Here is a 22,626-nt window from a genome sequence, read left to right on the forward strand (position 1 = left end):
GAAGGAAACTCCCGAGCCACAATTACATCAGTTCACTGTCTCTCCTTCCTCCTTCCTCCACCCTCCCTGGCTCCCTCTGCTCATCCATCCATGCAGCCACCTCTGCTGTCTCCAGGGACCCAACAACACCCAGGAACTCACGCGCTCCTGAACAACTGAGCTGCAGAGTGGATTGGAGTGGACCAGACTCCTTCTTAACAAGCTGAGGACCTTGTCAGCACCAATGAGGAGACTTTTGCATGCTCTGCTAATGGACTCAAGATAAACAGATTCTGGATTTGATTGTTGTTTGCAGCAGTCTCTTTACAAATGACAACTTCGGGCTCGAAAACCACATAAATTAGCACATCATGCTTTTGAAGTCGGGACTATTCCTCACTTTGTGTCTGTTTACCCTCCAAGCAAGTCGAATCAAAGGTAAGAATCCTGTAGGGAGGCTGGCCTGTTAGCTTTTCTGAGATGTTTCATGTAGTTATTGCCTTTGTAGTGTGATTGGAGAAGTAAATGCTGTTTGTGTCAGCAGGTGAATGTTCGCTTTCAGTTTCTTGACAACAATCTAACTCTTTCAGACTGAAATGTGGAGAATGAAAGGAGAAAAGTCTCTGTTCACATCACTTAAAGTTAAGTTGATGACAAATGATGCTTTGATCTAAAGATCTTTCTTCAAGTCTTCAATCCACTGCATGACAGGAGACTTAAAGATCCACTTCAAGGGCAACAGGGTTTCCCAGTTGGAGATGTGTGTGCATGTGTGTCTGTGTGTGTGTGTGACTATTTAAAGGACTATCTCTGCAAACTAAAATATGCCTGCTCATCTTCAAACATTTGATTTTTGATTTAAAATGTCAAGCTGCCACTTTGAAGGTCATGAATATTCACTCTGAATTAAACGTGCAGAGACATTTAATAGCTGTTCACTGGGAAAGATCGCATCACTTCGCCAGCGATAACATTTGCGTCCGCACTGGTTGTCTTGTTCAGTGTGATGTGCCCGGGCGAGCTCATTATCCTGAAGGAAACAAAAGCCATTCTGTTCCCAGCGTCGCAGGACGCTAATCTTTTCTGGCTTGTAATTCTGCTGTGAGGCCTTTTTGCGGCTGCACCGGCATTAAGGCCCGCTCAAACGCTCCCTCCTCCTGCTCAGGCCCTCGTGTCCCCGCATGTGTGAGTCAGGCTTCGAGCTTACCGATTCCCCAAAACCCATTCAAATGTTGTCTCGGTGGCGTGACTATCAATGAAAACACACATGATTTGGCTAAATTTCAAGCCAAGCGGAAGGCTCGTTGGGTGAATGGCGCTGCCTGACAGACATTAAGCTAATGGATATTTGCCCATAAGACTAATGTCAATACCCACACATTCTTTGCATGTTCTTGGTGTTTAGCCAAATTTGGATTTGAGGAAAACAACATTGTTCATTGTAGAGGTTATTAGGTATGTGTTACGCAGTGATTAACACAGTTTTTTTTTTCTTGCTTGGAGATTTATGTCAAGCAAAATATCTGAAAAAGCCAGTGTTTAGGCCCTTTTTTGTACTCACATTTTAATTTTAATTAGTTTAATTCTAATTCCTAAACAATGGCTAGTTGTGCAGCAGGAATGCACATTCCTACTTCAAGTACGCCAACATATAGGAGGTGGACACAATATCAACGACACATATATATAAATATACATAATGCGATGCAACAACTGTTACAGACTAAGTTTACTTCTCAACAAAACATCACATCACAAGCTTCACATGGGTTGTTTATTTTTTAATTAGCATTCACAGCTATCCCCTCCATCGCATAACATATTCTGTCCATATGCAAGGCCGTGTAAGAACATGACATTGTGTCATATTGCGCAGTTGTGATTAGGGATCAACTGATATACTTATTTATGGGCTGATACTGATAGCAATTTTTAGTAATCAAGCAGACAGATAACCGATATTTGGAACCAATGTACATTTGAAGTAAAAATTAAAAAGAATCAAAATTGTGTTAGTTTAATTCTTGAGGTATTTTATTCCAGTGTTTCCATTTTCTGCTACTTTATACTTCCACTCCATTAACTTTCTTTGTTAGCCTTGGTCACTAGCTACTTTGCAGATTCAGATTATTCAGTGTTGATAGGCTTACTTGCGATGTGCAACCAGTCAGATTGTGTTGGGCTCGACATTGAGTGAGACCACAGAGAGTAATTCATTTTAGTCGATCGATCGGTCATCGTTCGGACACAGAAAAACACAGATGCTGATAATCAGACAAGTGCTAAATATCACCCCCGATCATTGTCCAGGCAGATAATCGGTCTATACCTCATTGTGATGCTATCGCACTGACAAAAATCTGTCCACAGACTGACAGACAGATAGAAAACACCTGTCAAAGTACTCTCCAGGACCACATGATGACACACACACAGACTCACAAGGTGAAAACATTATCAGCAGACACTGTTAGGCCTGGTGATAATTCAATATGTATTAGTTAATGTCGCAGGGCTCATGATATTGAGTCCTCTCATGCAAATGCATACACTTGCAGCTTGCAACATGCTCACGCTTGACACTCTCTGAAATCATCCTGTGTTATTCTGTTATAGAGATGCAGTATTAATGCACAAAAAGTTCTGTCTTGTCTTATTTGTCTTGACAAAAACGCAGCATCTCAGCTTAAAGCTCTACGTCCAATGCCAGTGTGATCATGACTATATTATTTACACTCACTACCTTTTTTTTTTTATTCTTCTATAAACTTTGTTCTGATCCCTAATCCAGAGGAGGCACAGTTTGTTGTTTTGGATTCGATGACCTGGAGTCTGTGTTTTGAGGCTCATAAATCCTGGATTAATGTCTTAAAAAGTCCCCCGAGGTTTGCCACCTGGCATCACAATGAGTGCCTTTCTTCTTAAATAGCTTTATTGAATGGGGAGACTGTGTTAGAGAGTGTTGACTGGCACAATAACTTGTGCAATTGTGTGCAATTACCTTGTAACGCCTCACTGGGGTGGCTGAGCTTGTTTTCTTTACTAAGGTGATCAGAAAATTAGGGCAGTTCTCCTCATTATGTGGGCAGAATGTCAGTGATGTTAATAATTTATGGAAATATGCCCGGTCTGTGTTATGGCTTGAATGTTTTGGTTTGGCTGGATTGTCTTTGAAAAAAAAAAAATCAGATGAGTATCCACCCGTGCCTGATTTTAATCCCTTTAAGGGTTGGCCTGTGCACGCACATCCCTTTTCAGCTGTAATCCACATGCATGCAGTTCTGCACATCCACACCTGTGCGCTCCCCAGTACAAACTCATCCATGCACTGTTGAGCGGCTTCAGAGATGCAGTGTGGGTCAAGTCGCCCACGGGCATCTCAGCAGCCGTTCCTTAGGGAGAAGGGAGTGTTACTCATTCACTCTCTCTTTACACATCTCTGCACTTTCCCAGCATTCAAAATGATATCCTTCCAGTCACAAAAAGGCACCTCAAAGCTTCAGGCCCTGGACATTTTCTACTCTACGGTAAATTTGAAGGCTCAAGTATCTCATGGCACCTTAAAGAGATATAACATTACGTATACAGAGGATTTCTTTATACTAGTTTGTCCCAAAATAGACTCCTACAATATACATCTCACTTTTATATCTGTCTCAATCATCACTCATGACCCACTAGAAGTGTGTGGTGGTGTCTGTACTGTATCTGCAGAGACCCAGCCCTCTGGATGTATTTCCTGAGTACTGACATATCTGCGTGTCAACCTGTGGGCAGTGTGGTAGCCCCTGACCGAGAACAGCGTGCAGGTTGTGAGGTTGGGACTCTATAAAAACATAGTGACCAGCTTACATCGCTCTCGTCTCTCTCTTCTGCTCTGTTCGTGCTATAAAGAGCTGCAGATCTGTGTTTCTGTTTGACCGAGGGCGGGGCGAGCTAAATACATGCAGGCAGAGCAGAGAGGGAAACGGGATGAAACAAGCATTTCAGCTGCATTCACACAAAATCTGAAGGGTCACATTGTATTTCTCTGTTTTGCTGACTTGTTTTGCTAAAGCTTGAAAAGAGAGGCTAAGTTTGAATCATGTTTACCGCCGGCAATGGCAAATCCTGCATGTTATGCATTTAAGCATCTGTATTTTAACACTCTTTGGTAGTAGTTAGTGATGCACATATTGCTGCATTTGTGGGACTTGGAAGGGCCAGATTTTTTTAAACAAAACTGAGGCTGCAGAGGTTGCACCAATTTTACAGTGTAGCAATGGATCACATTCATAAAACATGAGATCCTACGCTTCCCGCAATGCAACTTGATAACGTGTTTCATTAGACCCACCATGCCTGGTTGACATCAATGTTCAACCCTAAGGTCCATATAATAATACAGGCTTTATGTTAAAATCGTAAAGTCAAAAAATAGTTCCAAAATTTGTAGCTGAGTCGTGCTCCTGCTGACAAACAGATCTTTTTGTCTGAAATTGGCGGAGTGTGCCTTTAAAATAACACGCAAATGGCCTTCTATTTGTAATTATGGTTTTGCTTTTATTCATAAGGGCAAGGCAACATAAGCAGGATTTTTTTCCCCAATATTTTTCATCCTAATATAAGCAATAATACCCAAATCCTGCTGAAAATGGAATGGATTTTTGGACGCAATGATAAAATGTAATGTAATGTAAATTGACCTAAAAAATGTACTGATCAAAACCGACTACGGCTTAATGCCGGAGTTAATTTTCTTGCGATGCCTTTATGTGCCTCCTGCACATAAATTTGGATGCCTGGAAAGAAAAGGACTAAGCTGGCAATTTCGACCAAGATAATAATGACTAACTTTTTTCAGTCAGTTTAGAAAGCTGCTCCCAGACTGGTTTCTATTGTATAACTCTGCTAGCTCATGGTGATCTTGATTTGGGGAGCTGTTGCGTGTAGGCCTAATTGTGAACACAACTCCAGCACAACAGTGGGTCATCTTGTAATTGCTGGCTGCATTTAAGCACCGTGTCACTGTGGTTGTGTCATAAGAAAGGTCAGCCTTTTGTTAAATAAATTAATGCAAAGGTGCTGGAATGACAATTTCTCACTGGATCTGATACTGTAAAACTCATTATTTCCTCTCAAACTAATAACTTCACTGACTGCTCTTGCAGATCTTCATGAACACAGTTTGTCTGGGCTCAGGGATGTGAAGTACAGACACTTTCTAGAAGCGCCCAGACCGATCAGACACGCCACAAATGTCAGAGCGGAGCAGGACAGACATCGGACGAAGAGGTCGGCGCTCTTCAACACGGGGGTCAAAGTGTGTCCCCAGGAGACGATAAAAGCAGTCATCGGCAGCCATCGGTCATATTACAAACTCAGAGGTAAAAGGAAATCTCAACTGTTCGACTCTGATGTGACCTTATTCTAGAAATTTGTCTTAATTGTTAAGAGCCTGTTGAAGATGTGATGGTGCCACTGAATGACGCACCTAAGCCGTTTTACTGACTTTCGGGGATACACATAGTGAAGCACTTGATATAATCAAGTTCTATGCAAATGAACTTTGTCAAGAGAGACATACGGTGGATGATTTAAGAGGCAAAGATTGCCACCATGGCCTAGACAATCGCTTAGTAATTCAAAATGTTCCACGACAGCTGCTGTGGCATATGATTTTAAAATGAGGCGGATTAATTTGGTGTATTGGAGGTAATTGCGTCGCTCCAGAAATGAGTTTGTCACAGAATAAATTTCCCACAGGCATCAAGTTATTGGACAATGGTGGAGCATGTTTCCCCCACAGAGGCAGATAAAACATACTGTAGCTTCAGGGGGTCTTTGTGCTCCTGATTTTAATACTCTCAAAAATGCCACGGACATGCGACCACTTAAATATACAGTTTGACATTTACTGAAACTGGCATTTCTGCCTTTTTGTTTGGTTGTCCCAATCACATCATGTTTAATATGTTTGTGATTTATTGTAGCATTGCGACATTATAGATTGCTCTGTGCTGTGTGCTCATATGTGAAGCTGCACAAAACTGTTTCTGAGGGCAATAATGAGCTAATCTTACAAATGAATAGCTAAATCACAACTACCACCCAACAGGAAGGGAAGCTAAGATCAATACTAACCATCCTAGTTCCCCTAAGTTATTTGATTTCTTCCATCCAATCAGCAAATATATGACAAGTCATGTCTTGTCATCCTTTATATGTGTTTGTTTTGTAAGATGAGATGGTTTATTTCCTGAGAAGAGTCAAAAGTAAACACCCACAAAATGATGTGACGTCTCTTCAGTTTGTCAGGAAGCGATATGGGAGGCGTTTCGCATCTTCTTGGACAGAGTCCCGAACTCAGAGGAGTACAGTGCCTGGGTTTACACCTGCCAGCATGAAAACCTCTGCATGGACGACCTGGCCCAAAACTTCAGCAGCTCACAGGAGCATATGGACATGGTGGCCAGAGTGAGTCCGGCACCAACACCACAGAAATTCTCTCGTCACCCCGTACAGTTTGCTTCTTTCATTCAAACATTTCTGTTTCCTGAAAATTGAACACCGGTGGAGTATGAAATAAAAGGACTGATCTCAGGATGTTATATAGATTCTGTTAAACTCGTCCATTTACAATCTGGGAGAGAAAATCAACTTTTCCATCACGAACCGACAACCTTTCCCTGACATGTCCACTTTTATGACAGCGTGTTTTATAGCCAATTTCCAGTGTGACTCTGTGATAGTTGATATCTTTTTATTTTTTTTTATTTTCAGAGAGTAGCCGAGCAAGCTGAAGCTGACGGTGAAGGGTATGTGCAAACCTCCTTTTAAGTTTAGTGTTAAATGTGATTTTCCTGTGTGTCTGCTGTCATTTCTTTGAGAATAAACCAAAATGTAATCATATGAAAACATGCCAGTTTTTAAAGGTGCAAAATGTGTTTATGAATAAAGATTGGTGACTTTCGAGTTTCATTTCCAGGTTGTCGAACAACCATCTTAAAAATTGCGCCTTGAACAGTGCGATGGTGTGAATAATTGGCCACAACAGCATCAGAGGAGCTGCAGTATGAGCACCCCTGCTCACTATGTTCACACCCAGCTAAACCTGGCAGAAAAAATGTTAATATTCTGGCAATTAGACTACCATGAATATTGCTGCAAAGGTTCATTGTCTTCAAAACAGACTGACAAATATATTTTTCTATTTCTAGAGTTATCGCTGAAACCACAGAGCCAGGAAGGGATTGTGAGTTAAACCCTAATGTATCAATACTGTTTAATAAAAGCTATTGATTTACTTTACAGCTTTGAAGGAGACCTATTATGCTTCCCCCCCTTTCCTTTAGTGTGTTATATAGGTTCTTGTGCATGTAAAAGATCTTAACAGTTAAAAAAGTCTGCACTGACAGAAGCTCAGAGTGTTTCAGAGAGAGGGGGAATACAGTGCTGCAGCAGTGTACTCCCCCTCTCTCTGAAACACTCTGAGCTTCTGTCAGTGATGAGAATTTTTTGAGAATTGAAGCATCTACTATTCTAGTAGTAACCCAAAATAAAATTAAGAACCTGAAAATGAGCATAATGAGTCTCCTTGATCAGCTGTCAATACATTTTTCATAACGACATCATAAATTAACTGGCGAGTTGCTGTTTTGTCTCAGGCACCTGGACTCCCCCACTGATTCTGCTGCCAACAGAGGCCGATGGGGTAAGTCAGCCCGCTGAGTTTCAGATCACGATTGACTTATTTCTAAAAAAAGCATTAAGCAACAATGTCATTTGGTGTTTCTTTGCCAGATCGAGGAAGACCGCAACCTGATAAAAGAAAACTACGAGGAGTACATTGTTGAGTTCAGCGTCACCATCGTGGACCCGACGTACAGCAAGCTGCTCAGTGACCCCGAGGCTTCACTCCACACTGACGTCGCACGAGAGCTCAGAGAGAAGGTGAGAGCCAGGTGTGAGTTTACAGACCGACAGCAAAGGTTAGCAGTCCCCTGAGCTGTATGCTTTACCTTTCCAAAAACAGAGGAAGCCCCTTGGTAGCAAATCTGAGATCTAAAAACTTTTGAAAATCTTTGACTGAGGCAAATAAAACCCTGAAACACCACAGGTCAAAATATTTCGCAGCAGTGTCGTGTCCACTTGCACTGTGTCTGACAATGAGATCAACATGATTGCCAGTTTCTATGGCATTGTATTGTTAAGTGTAAAACTCACCCTGGTTGATTTAACAGCTTTAAGGCTGCCACCGAGGGACTTAAGGTAAGACTCCTAAATGAAAACAAGCCTGAAATAGTAAGATCTAATCATATAGATGATCTCCAACTAAGAAGACATTGACTCAGATTCTAACCACAGCTCTCAAGATCCACTTGTACCGGTATGAAACCATTAGGCATAATTTCAGTGTGGTCACAGTATAATTTCGCTGGATTAAGAAACCTGCATCTTGGCTACACATATCTAGTACTGCTTGCATCGTCTAATTCTTACCGTCATTTCAGAGCCTACCCACCCCTGCCTGCTCTGCAAAAGTCCCCATCCAAATCTAGACCTTTTCCCAAACTCTGTGGCACACATACGAGCCACTCCTCCTCACTTTCTTTCTGTTCCCCACGATTTTGTCTCAATGTGTAGCCTTTTGTTACCTGCTTTTGCCTGCTTGTTCTGACCACGTCTTCTTCTTTTTTTAGACCTTTGCCTGCCTAACATGCGCTTGCCTTTTTGCTTGTTTTTCCTTTTTGGATTAATGACCTTTTGGCAAACCCTTTTATTGAATTTTGGACTCAGTAATCCTTTTAATATAGCCTGTCTGCTTCTAAGTCATGCGTTTAGGTCCATTACCTGCAACACTTCTTTAGTCTTTACAGTGGCATGTGTACAGCAACTAACAATTCGGACCAGCCGAGGAGGTTTTGTTTTCACCAAGCTCGTTTGGTGGTTGGTTGGTTTGTCAGCAGGATTACACAAAAATGACTGAAGGGATTTCCTCAAAACTTGAATGGAGGGTTGGTCTCAGCCCAGAGTAGACCCCATTAACTTCTTCTTTACTTCACGTCTTTAACATTGTAAGATAGGGCGTATGTCGATATTAACGTTTTAGAGAGTTTTACGGGCCTATGATTCAAGAATGATGTAGAATTTCCTGAACCCATTAGTCCATCAGTTTTATATAATAATATATTTCATTTCATTCTTACCCTTGTTTGTCTTTTTTTTAGATGCGTCATGTGTTTGAAAAAGTTCCAGGATTCAAAGAGATTCGTGTTCTGGGATTTCGGTGAGTTGACTCAAGTTTTATTTTTATAATGGTTTGGCATGATGATTGTGCTTTGTAACAATAATTCACTTTGACAAAACAACACGGTAAACTAGATAAGAGACTAAAAAACATAAATTTGTCATACCTTTTCCCCTGAAGTGGCTTTTACTGAAGTGTTTTATTGCCCAGGTCTCAAGAGAAACTATAACATCCCCCAAAATATCCTCTTTTGGGATACGACTCTAAGAAATTGCCTTAGCAGACATCCATTACCGGTGAGGGTTTCTGACATGATTTGTTGATTTCAGCTCAGAGGATGTGTCTGTGCGGTACGCTGTGGTCTTTAATGGAGAAACAGAGCTCAATGATGACCCTGAGGGTCTTGAGGAGCCCGACACGGAGACAAACGAGGACGTAAACGCTCCTAAACTGAAATACATCATCAAAAAGGCCTTAAAACAGGAACCGTCGCTGCCACTGGACATACAGACACTCAGCTTTGAGGCTGGTAAGCATAATATCACATTTAACTGAATAAAATATAAGATCAGTGCTCCAAGCAGGAATTTATAGCTGTATAAATATTTGAACTAATCCTTTTCAGTAACCACAGTTTATCCAGTCGCGGAGCTCGGCATGAACCCTGTTGAGAGCGTTGTATCTGAGGACGACACCACGCAGGCGCCCTCAGAGGTCAACGCTCACACCCAAAGTTTCTTCCCCACTGTGGCAGTGATAGAAAACTCTTTGGAAGCTTTCACAATCAGACCAGAAACACACACCTTTGTGCCTTTCATCCCAAACATCCTCCCAGAAGCCACGTCTGCCGTCACACATGAGACTCCTTTAATGGCAGGAGTTGGGGAGGAATCCACAGAGGCTGCTGCTGATCAGCCCGGTGATATTATAACATCAGATACAATATTGGAGACTATCACAGAGCACGAAGAGGAAGCAGAGCCAGAGGTGCAGGAGATACCATCAACTGAGCCCGATGACAGAGACGAGGCCGAACCTGAGGCGCAGGTGACGGACGGTAAGACTACTTCAGATAGTTGAAGTTCAAGGACTCAAAGCTTTACTGATCGAACAACATTAGATTGCGGTGCAGATACATTTTGTGCAATTGACAGAAAACAGGAAGAACCTCAGAAACCAGACCATGATGGAAAAGTGTGGGTTAAGTTGTGGTTCGATCCTAAGTCTTGATTATGCTGATGGTGGGAAATCAGCTCATTGCTGTTCTGGGAAGTAAAGGAACAAGTAAAGAAAACATCCCCTTGCTAGAAAAGTAAGAAGGAGAGGTACTTCAGTGGCTGATACCAAACCGAACAAAGAAAATACAAAATATCTAAAAGTAATTGGACAAAGGCAGGAAATAGAAAAGAGCCAGATAGCAACTTCAACTTCACCCTAACTTTGGACAGTCCACATAAACACTGACCTATTTTTTTCCTTATACTCACACACATCTGCACTGACTAATCACCTCTGATACAGCAGGAAATGGAAATGGCAGCACAATTCGACTTGGTGGTTGGGTTTTCGCCTATGAGGATGCCCCCACCCTTGCTGAGGCAATACATCATATTAAAAACCATTAACAAGCTGCGGCCTGCTGATGGTCGAGTCATCACAACCTCCTGCTGTGCAGGGAAATATTGTTCAAACCTGCAGAACTTCATTTTGAATTCTAGTGGAGTTTCCAAAGTAGCCAGCTGTCAGGTTTGTCGAGCTGGATTTTGAGAGACATCTACAATGTTTTGATTTGATGGATCAGTGCAGCCATAGAAAATATGGACGTCTGCATTCAGATATTTCACTCATACTGCCTTAAAAGAAAAGAGGAGAACAACAAGAGGATAATTTAATTATTTAGCTGTCAGTGTGCTATGACAAGAAGATTAAAGCTATAGCTAATCCAAGTTGAGATGGGAAAAGATGATTTGTAGAGCTATTCCATAGGATGTTTTTGTTGGCTACATGCTTCTAGCAAAGCGCGTCATGTGACCGGCCGCTAACTGTTGTTGGCAAAGAAATACAGCATGTGACTTCCCCCAAAGCATACAGGTACATTTTCTGTAATCCAAAAAACACAACTGGCAGGCAATGCAACAGAAACAGAAGGAGCACCAAGAAGCAGGCAGGGACAAATCTGAGAACTAATGAAGTACAAAAATACAATACTAAAACACAATAGCGCAAAACAATGAAGCACTAGGAACACAGGCAGGATCACAGAGAAGCGACCCGGGAACAGGCACAGGAAATGCAGGAAACACAGAAGAACCAACAAAAAGTGAGTGGAAACCACAGGCTTGAATACACAGAGGCTTGTGAACCAATGAAACACAGAAAAAGGGCTGGAAAAAGACAAAGGCAGGAAGTGGAAAGTCACAACATGACACATAAGGATGAATTCTACAAAATAAATTAGGAAATCACAAAAGCAGAAAACCTAAAACCATGACAGTGGATTAAACGAAACAAGGTTAAATCATTCTTGTTATTGAGCTTTAGAGATGCTGAGTATTTTACAAAAGAGTTTGTTTTGGCCAACAGCACCCTTGAAAAAAAAACATGATGCATGAATGTCCTCACATGATTATACCTGTATATACCAACAAGTGTACCTGTATACTGCTATCATGATTAAAAAACCCATTTTCTGATTTATTTTTCAAGAACCTGGACCTGCCGTTGGGGTCCTTGAGGAACAAAATGAAAGCCCCCCCTTGGCAACTCCAGACTCCCAACCAGAGGAAGAAATGACTGACACACCTGCTGAAGTTTACCATGATCTGCCCGAGTCTGCAGACCGCACAGTTACTGCGATGTCTATCACAGAAGAGGCAGTGTCAGTCTCCACACCATCATCTCACGAAGACGCTGTCCAAGGCATCGAACCAGACGCAGACATGGGGCCTCTGCCATCCCCTGTGGAGAGCGGCGAAGCCCCCGAAGAGAGCAATGAAGCCAGCGGAGGGCAAAGTAGAGCAACCCCAGTTTTAACAGAGCTGCCTCCTGAGAGCTCAAACATTCAAGAGGATGCACGGTCAAGTCTGAACGGGACAGGTGTCGGGATGACCAAACCCCTGGAGGAAGAAAGCGGTAGTGGATTCCCCTCAGAGTCTGACGAACGTCCGTATGAATCCACGGCTGCGCCAGCCATGAGACAAGGCAGCACCCCTCTGATGACCTTAGTGAATAAGAACAAAGAGTTAGTGGTTTTCTTTAGCTTGAGGGTCACTAACATTATGTTTTCTGATGACCTGTTCAACAAGAGCTCCCCAGAGTATAAGTCACTGGAGAATACCTTTCTTGAGCTGGTAGGTACACAAGCTTTTGTGCTGGATATCATGTTGTTGCATGCTACATTCTCATATTTGCTTTTTTCATAGTCCGAGTTGAAATGTGCAGTATAGTGTTAAACTGTTGCAGATGACATTTGATAAGTTAGTTGTTTAGTTTGGTGCTTTGTCTAAATCTTGCACGGGTGAGGATGCACTTTGCAGTAAGCCTTATCCTCACTGCTGCTTTTTTTAAATCCTGAAATTAACTTTAAATTATAAAAAATGACATATTTTTTTATATTTTAAAAATGTAATGAAGTGTGATGAGGCTGTAAAAAGCAATCGCCAAATGTTTGAGCAAATCTGCAGTATGCTAATGCTTTAATTTCAGAGGGGCCATTGTGTTGACAGTTTAAAGAAATGTCCTGTTTCACTCAGACACAGCACTCTGGGTCCAGAAACTCGCCAAACCCTGGAGCTTCCAGTAAATCTGGGCTTAGGAGACAGACGACTTTAGCCTCCATACCGGTATCTTTTTTCTTCCATATTGGAACTACATCTCCAATGCCTCAGAGAAAGCATGACCTTTCTCTTTCTTAACTAACCTTTCCGAAATGCAGTATCTAACAATCTGAAAGCACCTAACATTTCACAAGTACTCAGCTTTAGTTTAAAGCTTTGCTTTTTTTTCTCCTTTCTTTAGACTTTAGGCCTTTCTGTGTAGCAGCATGCTCATGTCTGTTGGTTTAATCTGGTTCTAATATTGTTTGTTATTGTGTGTTTTGCCTTAATTTTTGGAATTGTGTTTAGCTTTTGGGTTTTTCAAGGACTGTTTATATTCCCGTTGTTTCATATTTCATGTTTCCACAGAGGATTTGTACAAAGTTCTGGGCTATAAAATGAAAACAGATTTCTGCAACAAAGTTAAAGGTTTTATGAACCAACAACGTTTAAGATGCAAAATGGTCAAAATTAATAGTTCAGCATTTTGGGAAATTTTCTTGCTCTGAGTTAAACTGTCTACAGATAGTCTAGTTGTATGTTTGGAGATGTGTTTTTTGTGAATCGCTAGACTGCAGATCAATTAAATTAGCGTTGGATTAATCTGGGATAAGTGCAAATCAGGTCTTTCCATCAACTTTATATGCAATTATATGTTTACAATTTGCGTTCTGTGTGGTTGCACATTTAGATGACAGCATTGGTACCACTCTCATATCCATCCATTCCATATGTAGCTGGAGCCAGTAGCCGGTTAGCTTAGCTTACCCTAGCTTGAAAAAGCTAGTGTGGGTCCGTCCGCAGGTTATAAAATCAGCCTACCAGCACCTCTACAGCTCTTTGCTCATGCGCATACATGCAATTTAATTGTATTTTTGTATGTTATTTAGTGTAAGCATCTAATTTATCTAAAATGCATGTTTGATGCGTTCATACCTGATTAATAACTTTCACTAATGTTGGGGACCTATTTTACCCTGTAGAAAGTGACATCTTGAGTTTACAGAAAAATAACAGTTAGCTTGTCTGAGCTGTGTCTGTTGGGTAAATACAGTATCAAAGATGCTCGCAAAGCAACACAGTACACTGTAAAAGTGACTTTACTTTAAGCTATTACCTCAAAATTACCAAGTGGACTAATAATTTTATGCTGTTTAAACTTTTTAGCTCATACAACTTAACAGTCTACTATACGTGGTAATTCTGAGGTAATTGGTTTCCTGAGTTTTTTAAAGTAAAGTCAACTTTTAAAATTTACAGTGCGCGTTAAATAAGCACAGTAGAAACGTCAAGATAGGTTGGATCATCGTTTAACTTTATATCTGTAAGTGCTACAGTTATGGCTGAAAATGTCAACAGAATTAAACAACTTTGCTGTTTAACTTTCACATGTCTTTGCAATGCAAGTCAGAGCCTGGGGAGAGGTTTCTCCATCTTTTTCTGTCTTTATGCTAAACTTAGCTAACTGGCTGCAGGATGTAGCCTTATATCAAGTGGATAAGAAAGCAATCAACCATATTTGTCAAAATGTGAAACTATTCCTTTAACAAACAAAATTGTTAGCGATGCATCCGCTGTCATTTCTTTGTACAGGCGAGCTCTCAGCTGTGAGAGGCTGTTTGTCCAAGGTGCTTTGTATCATTGTGTAGCACTAACTGATTATTACTTGTTGTGGGACTATACGTTTGTGTTGATGTGTGCACTGTACAGTTAGACTAGTAAGTTTCTCACCAACAAAATCCAGAATTTATTTTTGTACATTTGTTGCTTATATGTGTGTTACAGCATTGAGCGGGGTGTTTGTGCGTGTTGGCAGCCTTAAAGATAACCGTGCAGAGGAGAATCACTGAATAAATGACTCGCTATGGAGCAGAACAATGTGATAATAGGCTTAGAAAACCTAACAGGAAAGTCATGCAAGCTTTGTGCATTTTGTGTTGCTAAAACTGTATCACTTTGTACATGGTGGAGCGCAAACAAGCCCCGGGGTAGTCTGAATCATGAGACCTGGGTCGGCCCTAGTCATTGTAGGACTCAGGTTTGTGACTTGTGGGTAAGAAGCTTTACGTAATTCTGGTCAGTTCCAGCACCACACACATTGGGCTATTAATGGTTCCAATCTGCTTAGCGCGACATCAGTCAGGTTTGTGTGGACATCTGTATGCATGTTCAGTACTGTATCTGCTCTTATAGACGTACTATCTGTACAAAATAAAGTAGATCACAGATCGGTCGAGGTCACCTTATTTTGGAGCATTTGTGTGTGAGTAATCTTTTTTGTAGGCTACGCTGCTATTTTTGTGTCAGTAAGAGTTTCAAATTTGCATTAGCTGCTGGCAGCCAGGTGAAGACTTTGTCTCTTTAAACTTATTAGTTTATTAGAGAACATCAAAGCAAGAAGCATCGCTTGGCATCCCTTGTTCGGTTTCACGGCTTACCCCGAGGTTGACGGAGGGGACATATTTTTAGGCTCGCTCAGAGGTGCCCTGTGCTCTGTGTTACGTAAAGGCCTCAGCCTCCAACTGAGGAGGTCCACGGATACAAATTGGATTGTGTGTTTGCTGCAGTGCCAAGGAGCAGAGGGAATGTGAGCTACTGGGGCATGTGGGCTAAGAGTGGGTTAAGATAAATAGTTGATAACATGTTATATTTTAATTTTTTCTTTCACTAATTCATTATTGTATAGAAGTTTTGTTTTCTTATTCTGAAACAGAATGATTCCAATTGCGTTTTAGACTATTTTCATGGCGGATATAGATATATTAAATATCTGCACTGGGTATGAATCATTTAGCATTAAGAAGTAGGCATACATCGATGCAAATTTCATGCACAAAAATCCTAATAAATAATGCTAATATCACTCCATCTCCAATCTTTAATGGTTGCCCAAACCGTGGTTTCTGCAGTTCTCCTCATTAATCGATGTACTTAGCTTCCTGGCAAAACTAATCAGACGTTTGAACTGGTGAGTATTTACCATCTACTGTCTATTCTAACTACTCCATTAGGAATAGTCGACATGTCTTCCTTTAAATGGGCTATTTAGGTATAGAGGAGAACAAATATTTCAATAATGGTCCAAGCTGGTTTATGAATCACTGGAAAATGGCAATGAAGAAATGTCAAGTACATTCCGCAGCCCATTTAAATGGACCTAATGTACTGTAGTGTTTTGCTGGATATTGAATCCCCATTTGTGGTAATGTACGTTCACTGTCCTTCATATATATTTATACATATATATGACCCATTAGCCTCCAGTGGCTTGCAGTACCCCCTGTTTACATTCGCCTCACACCCCCATTACTCCTGTACCTACTGGTTTGTGAAGCAACCAATAAAATTGGACATGGAGGTTGGAATTACTTTTTATGGCAGCATAATATTCCCCCGTGACTTTTCTTTTTACGACATCAGAGGAGGGATTTTTCATCAGGTTTTCTAAAACAAGAACCAGTAGATACATGTGTAACCTCAGAGAAGCATATGTGACTGTGTCCAACACTGAAATTATGGCTGTTTGTGACTTTCCGTCTGCATTTCTTTTATAAAAGTTTAGTGAATAGAGGCCGGAAATAAATCTACAGTATGTGTTGTTCCTTTGTCCACAGTACGGACTGCACTGAGGATTGTTGAGGAAGAACTCGGCTTTGACCTTGTGTGGAAGGCAATAGAGCTACAGATTGGTATCTAATCTACGGTGTAGATGTAATGCTTGACATTCTGCATTGAGACAAATGGAGGACCCAACAGCGAGCTGTGCGTCCGGTCATACTGAAGGCTGTTGCCCATTTGTTCGGGACGTTGGACCCTCTCGTTCCCCTCCTCTTTTCTATTAGCTATAGGGAACTAGCCCTCAGTAAACTGTCTGCCAGTGATAAGTGAAGTAACCCGATCAGAGCAGAGCTCCTTAAGGCCTCTTATCTCCCCGCTCGACAGCCAGGCCAGCTAAAGCATCGTAATCTCTCCCTCTCACACTGTGGCTGTTCGATGTTTGCCTCGTCGCTGGTGAACATGAAGTGGCCGCGAGGAGAGCGGTGCAGATCGATGAACATTGATGGAGCTCCATTACTTGAACTGGTTGACTTCCTGCTCGCCCCAAATACCGCCACCGTCATCAGTCCGAGCCAAAGCAGTCCTGATAGATTGGTTTCTCAGTTATGTGAGCTGCAAGTCTGAGTCTGCTGGGATATTTTTTTAAAAATGCATGAACGTGGAGGATTGTATTGTATGAGTTAAATGTGGATGCACAGATTTATTTTTACTGCACAGATGTTGGTGATGCTGTACAGGCTCATTTGCTAAGAAGCTCCTTTGTAGGGCAGTTTACAGTAGGTGGGATGATGCAGAAATGCTTGAACCAACAATGTAGCATGCATACGTCACTGTTAGGCACTTCACATAAAAGCATTCGCCAAACAGCATATATTATAGATTTCTTTTACACTCCAGAGAGCTTTGATGTCGTTTGAAAGTTTGAGCTTTTCATCATGCGTTCCCGGGCTCTTCGTCAGTGATTTGAATTAGCACGTTCTGTGTTCTCCTAATTTTGTTCTGGATCTAATTACAAAGTCAACGCAGTAATGGCAGGATTTCATGCTTGCATCAAAATTTAATTATGAACTATTCATAGCATTCACGCAGTTAAAATGTGACCTGAATAATTCAAAATCAGCCGTGCTACGACAACCTCGGTCTTGTCGTTGTGGAAGCGAAACCACAGGTGGATGAGGACTTCCTCTCCGGAGGACACGGGTCTTTCCTGGCGCTTGACATTTACATCATTTTATTAACTTAAACATCCAGGTGGAAATCTCTGTGCTTCTTGGTTAAGAATGATTCAGTGTTTTTCCCCCCCTAACATGAAATTATTCTTACTTGAGGGTTGCTTTCCAGGTACAAGTAGTTTTCCTCACTGATCACTAGCTGAACAGAAAACTAATCTTTTCAAATGACATTCAGTACATCTTCTGAGTAGCTGAATACACTGATTAAATATTAATTATTTGCTTTCCTCTCCCTTCCCCACAGCTTCTGCCATATCTACAGTCCAATTTGACTGGATTCAAGCAGCTGGAAATTCTCAACTTCAGGAACGGCAGCGTTGTGGTAAACAGCAGGATGAAACTGGACAAACCGGTACCGTACAACGTCACAGAAGCTGTCCACTGCGTGCTCGAGGACTTCTGCAGCGCGGCGTCTAAGCGGCTTGACATCGAGATTGACAGTCGCTCCCTGGAAGTAGAACCAGGTGAATGTATGTACAGTATAGTCACTCACTGTTGTGTCATGAATAACTCATGTCCATGTCATGCACCCTCACTCTGCTGTCGTTTACCGTCAGCGTGTTAGGTGCAGTGTAAATCTGATGCATCTTTTTGCACGACAGGGTTCACGGCCTCACATGACCTCATTAAACGCACCCTATTGAAACCTTCAATTCCTCCTCTGAATCTGTAGACAGGTGGACACTGCATTAATGTTCATGAGGTTTCACCTTTCTCGTCTTTTTTCTTTTTCTGTTTCAGCTGACCAAGCAGACCCCTGTAAGTTCCTGGCCTGCAATGAGTTTTCACGCTGCGTGGTGAACCGCTGGACCGATGAGGCCGAGTGTCTGTGCGATCCTGGATACAGCACCGTGGACGGCCTGCCGTGTCAGAGCACCTGCGCCGTGCAGCCAAACTACTGCCTGAATGGAGGCCAGTGTGAAATAATCCCAGGGCATGGAGCCACCTGCAGGTACACAAATGCTGACGAATGAGAGAGAAATGCATGACCTCAGCTTGTTTAAAGGTTTTAGCATTTTAAACTCAAGAGGAGGTGTAATTACTGCACATTTCTGCTAACTATGACAAAAGCTGACAAATTCCTTTCTGACTTGCAGTCGTCACTGTGCATCCTTTTCACTAAGTCAAGTGGAGGCTAGTTTTTATTAAGGTCAAAATCACAAATCACATTGCCTCAGTGGGCTTTTCAATCCGTACAGCGGACAACACGCCCTGCCCTTAGACTCTCGACTCGAGTAAGGAAGAAACGGAAGAAACCTCAGAGTCAGAGAGAGCTGCAGAGGGGGGAACCATGCAATAACTTTGGCTTGTACAGAACAGACCAACAAAATCACAGTGTAGAAATAACAAAGACAATTAGACTTGCATTTCTGGAGCGCTTTTCCAGTCTACTGACCGCTCAAAGCGCTTTCCAACACTCGTCACATTCACCCAATCAACCACTGATGGCAGAGGCTGCCATGCAAGGTGCCAACTGCTCATCAGGAGCAGTTCATTATCTATTTCAAGGACACTTCAACTTCTCTCTAACCTGTATATTTTTTCTCACGTCTTTCAGATGCCCTGTAGGTAAATACTGGCACTACCACGGAGAACACTGCAGCGAGCTGGTGTCCATGCCCGTAGACCCTTCGCTAATCGTAACCTGCCTTGTGGGAAGCCTCTGCCTTGTTTGTGCCATCATCGGCATTTTGATTTTCATCAACAAGAAATGCGTAAATACCAGAAAGGCTGTAACTTTGGTGTAAGTACGAGCCCTTTTATTGCTTATATGTCAAAACCTTTGTGTTGCTCTTGCAGTGATTCGTGATGTTTGGTGTTGTGTTTTCTTCACCTTTACGTTGTAGGCACACCCTCGCTCCCTATGCCTTTGAGAATACTTTGAGGGAGAATCCAGTATTTGAGAATGACGATGGTGTCTTAACTCAAGTGTCCACGTTGCCTTATCCTTCGAGTTCGGCTTCCTCACAATCCCAACAGCCTGAACAAGAAAATTTTGCCTCAATCGAAAATATACATCTGAGTATTGAGGTACACTGTGCTGCACTGCACAAAAGACTAAACTACTAACCTCAAACCTCAAAGGGACAGTTCACTCAAAAATTTAAAATACATTTTTCCTCTTACCTGTAGTGCTATTTATCGATCTAGATTGTTTTCTTGTGAGTTGCTGATTTATGTAGATATCATCTGTAGAGATGTCTGCTTTCTCTCTGATATAATGGAACTAGATATCACTCGACTCGGCCTTGATGTGAGCGGTTTCATGTCGGAGCTATTTTCTTTTTTTACTGAACTACACCCACCAGCCTGTATCAAAAGGCAGACGCAATCATGCATCTGGTCATGGACGAGAGTCTCGCCATCGTGACAGGGCAGGATGTCAACATTAATGGCGTCCGCCTCGGCTGAGCTGTAACATTAGCTTAGATGATTCCATCTGTGATACAGAAACAAAACACTTTCTACATGAAACTGCTCACAACAAGCTGTGGATTATTTTGATTTTTTGGGTGTACTGTCCCTTTTAGACTGCAGTAATATCAACTAATACGCTCTAAAATCTCTCAGAAAATAATTGTTTCTTTTTGCTGCTTTCACCCTTCATACGTTTCATCTTCGTTTTGTATTTAGAGCTTTATATTCACCATCAAAGTGGAGAAACTCGCTGATGTCATAAAGTCACATCCTTTGGACTGTCACAGAAAATCTGAACTGAGTACTTCACGAATAAATCCACGGTCCAGCAGCATTAAACAACTTAAACAACTCGGCCACAGGCTTGTACAGGCCACCAAGAGAGACGGGGAAGGTCTCGTTTTTCATGTCATGTTACGATCTGCTCACGTATGGCCAATAAAGAAGTGATTAACACATGTAAATTGCTCAAAATTGTTACATAGAGCTCCTTTAAACAATGTGTGAAACTCTTTCGAGGGACTTCAATGGTGAATAAATCAAGATCAAGGTCCTCGGTACCTTCAGTAGTTGCTCAGCCGCTTTCATCTGCTAAATCCATTCATGGTACACACCGCCACAGCTGTGAAGAAGCTTTGTGCCAAATCCGACAAAGGTGTATAACAGTTTTAACACTGAACTCTGCAGTAGCAGCTGTAGGTATAATCTCCTGTAGTCGATCTTTCTTTCTGGCGGATCCCCGTGTTGGATGCTTTTTTTCACCTTGTATCTGCTTACCTCCTTGAAGTGCCTCTGGTTCTAAGATGTATTAATGAAGCACACTGTCTACACTCTGTCTCCACAGATCCCCAGACAACTCTACACAACCAGATCAGAAAAGTTAGTCTCAGAAATGGTCGACTTCCATCATTGTATACCACAGAATGAGGTGAGGACAACAGAGTAAAATGTCATTTTTGATTTTGCAGATTTAAAGATACACAAACCCCAAAACATCCTACCAGAAAGGTTGAAGGGAGATCACATGAGGACTTTTTGGGTGCTATAATGAAACATATTCAAGTGATATTTAATAACCTTTACGTCAAATATTTTACAGCTCTTTGATGCGTGCAAAGGTAAAACATCTGAGCATGTAGCCCTCGCTGATTTCTCAATAACAAACCAAATCACTGCTGATTTCTGAGCATTTAAACAGTAGCTTTAACTTGAATCAAAAATATATTTTTGGAAAAAATGATCAAACATTAACCTTGAAATGATCAGTGTTGAAAAATATAGTCCCTTATATTTTGATTGATTTATAAAAAACAAGTATCTTGTAGATAAAGCTACAAGGTTGTCCTGTCAGTAAATGTATGATCCCACCTGAAATGAAGTATTTTTCATTCTCCCCCTTGTCTCTTTCCAGACGTTGCGACGGCCAAATGAATACAGAACACGCTGCGTTTTAAGGGCATCAGATAACGAGTGTTTCGAAGTAACAGTTCTTTGATGGCAGCTTCAAAGACTGAGGTTTGCTGTTTAACTGTATGTGGGGTGCAAAGGTACAGTAGACCAGTCAGAAACGGTGTTAAAGTGTTGTGATTTATCGTTCATAGTGATTGTGTCTCATTAGACGGAGAGCTATGGATATTAAGGTGGACTTAGGTTGTCTTAAAGTGGAACCTAATATTTATTTTACATATTGAATGGTAGGAACATTTCCTGTATACCCTTGGCAAAGGTTGTTGTTTCCTCACAATGAGGTATTTATTATTTACAAACTGATACACATGGTGGTATCTTGAGCTTAGACAGTAAAATGTTATTATTTTAATGCTATTCTGAACTGTTGTTGTGTCCCAAAAAGAGAATGAATGTATAAGCTGTTGACTTGGGTCATGACATATTGGTTATAGAAAATATTGTCTGTCCTATTCAAAACGACTCTTCCCACTAATCATTTGTCTTACGAGATTTGGACGTTTTTTTTACGCACATTTTGCATTTAACAGCAAAGAATAAAATGTCTTTTTTGCATTAAAATTGTGACGTTTTGTTTGTTTTTGACAGCTTGAAGGTTGTTTGGGTGTGTGACTTATTAAAACATATTTATTAATGATTTAAAGGGGCTATATGTAACAATTTGTAGCAACTTACATGTATTAATTGCTGTTTTCACTGTAAGACATGTTTACAGTCAATCTTAACCTGTCATTTACTTCTGTTATATCCACACAACAGAAGCTTATGTCTGTTTTAATCCAGTTGATCACTTAATGGGAGTGAGCCTCAGCTCTGCGATGACATCAGCAGTACATTAGCCTTTGTTGTTTAATTAATCTTAACTTTAATCTTGTTAGCTGCTGTTTACCGGATGTAAGAGCACTGACCACTAACAGCCATCTTACTA

The 22,626-nt window shown here is 41.3% G+C and overlaps 1 protein-coding gene across 1 annotated transcript; it reads left to right on the forward strand.

The window, feature by feature from the left end:
- Window positions 1-350: 350 nt before the first annotated feature.
- Window positions 351-22,120, forward strand: impg1b (interphotoreceptor matrix proteoglycan 1b; the record flags this gene model as incomplete). The annotated part of the gene is made up of 18 exons (XM_084382111.1): window positions 351-417; window positions 5,130-5,345; window positions 6,269-6,435; window positions 6,742-6,776; window positions 7,179-7,213; window positions 7,626-7,672; window positions 7,762-7,911; window positions 9,189-9,247; window positions 9,538-9,737; window positions 9,834-10,265; window positions 11,915-12,558; window positions 12,961-13,050; window positions 18,058-18,277; window positions 18,555-18,765; window positions 19,372-19,557; window positions 19,661-19,844; window positions 21,076-21,159; window positions 21,643-22,120. 18 exons carry the CDS (start codon window positions 351-353, stop codon window positions 21,724-21,726), a joined length of 3,111 nt encoding a protein of 1,036 aa, XP_084238237.1. The 3' UTR covers window positions 21,727-22,120.
- Between the last annotated feature and the right edge of the window lie 506 nt (window positions 22,121-22,626).

This window comes from Pagrus pagrus, assembly GCF_965226575.1.
Source record: "Pagrus pagrus genome assembly, chromosome: 18".
Lineage (NCBI taxonomy): Eukaryota > Metazoa > Chordata > Actinopteri > Spariformes > Sparidae > Pagrus > Pagrus pagrus.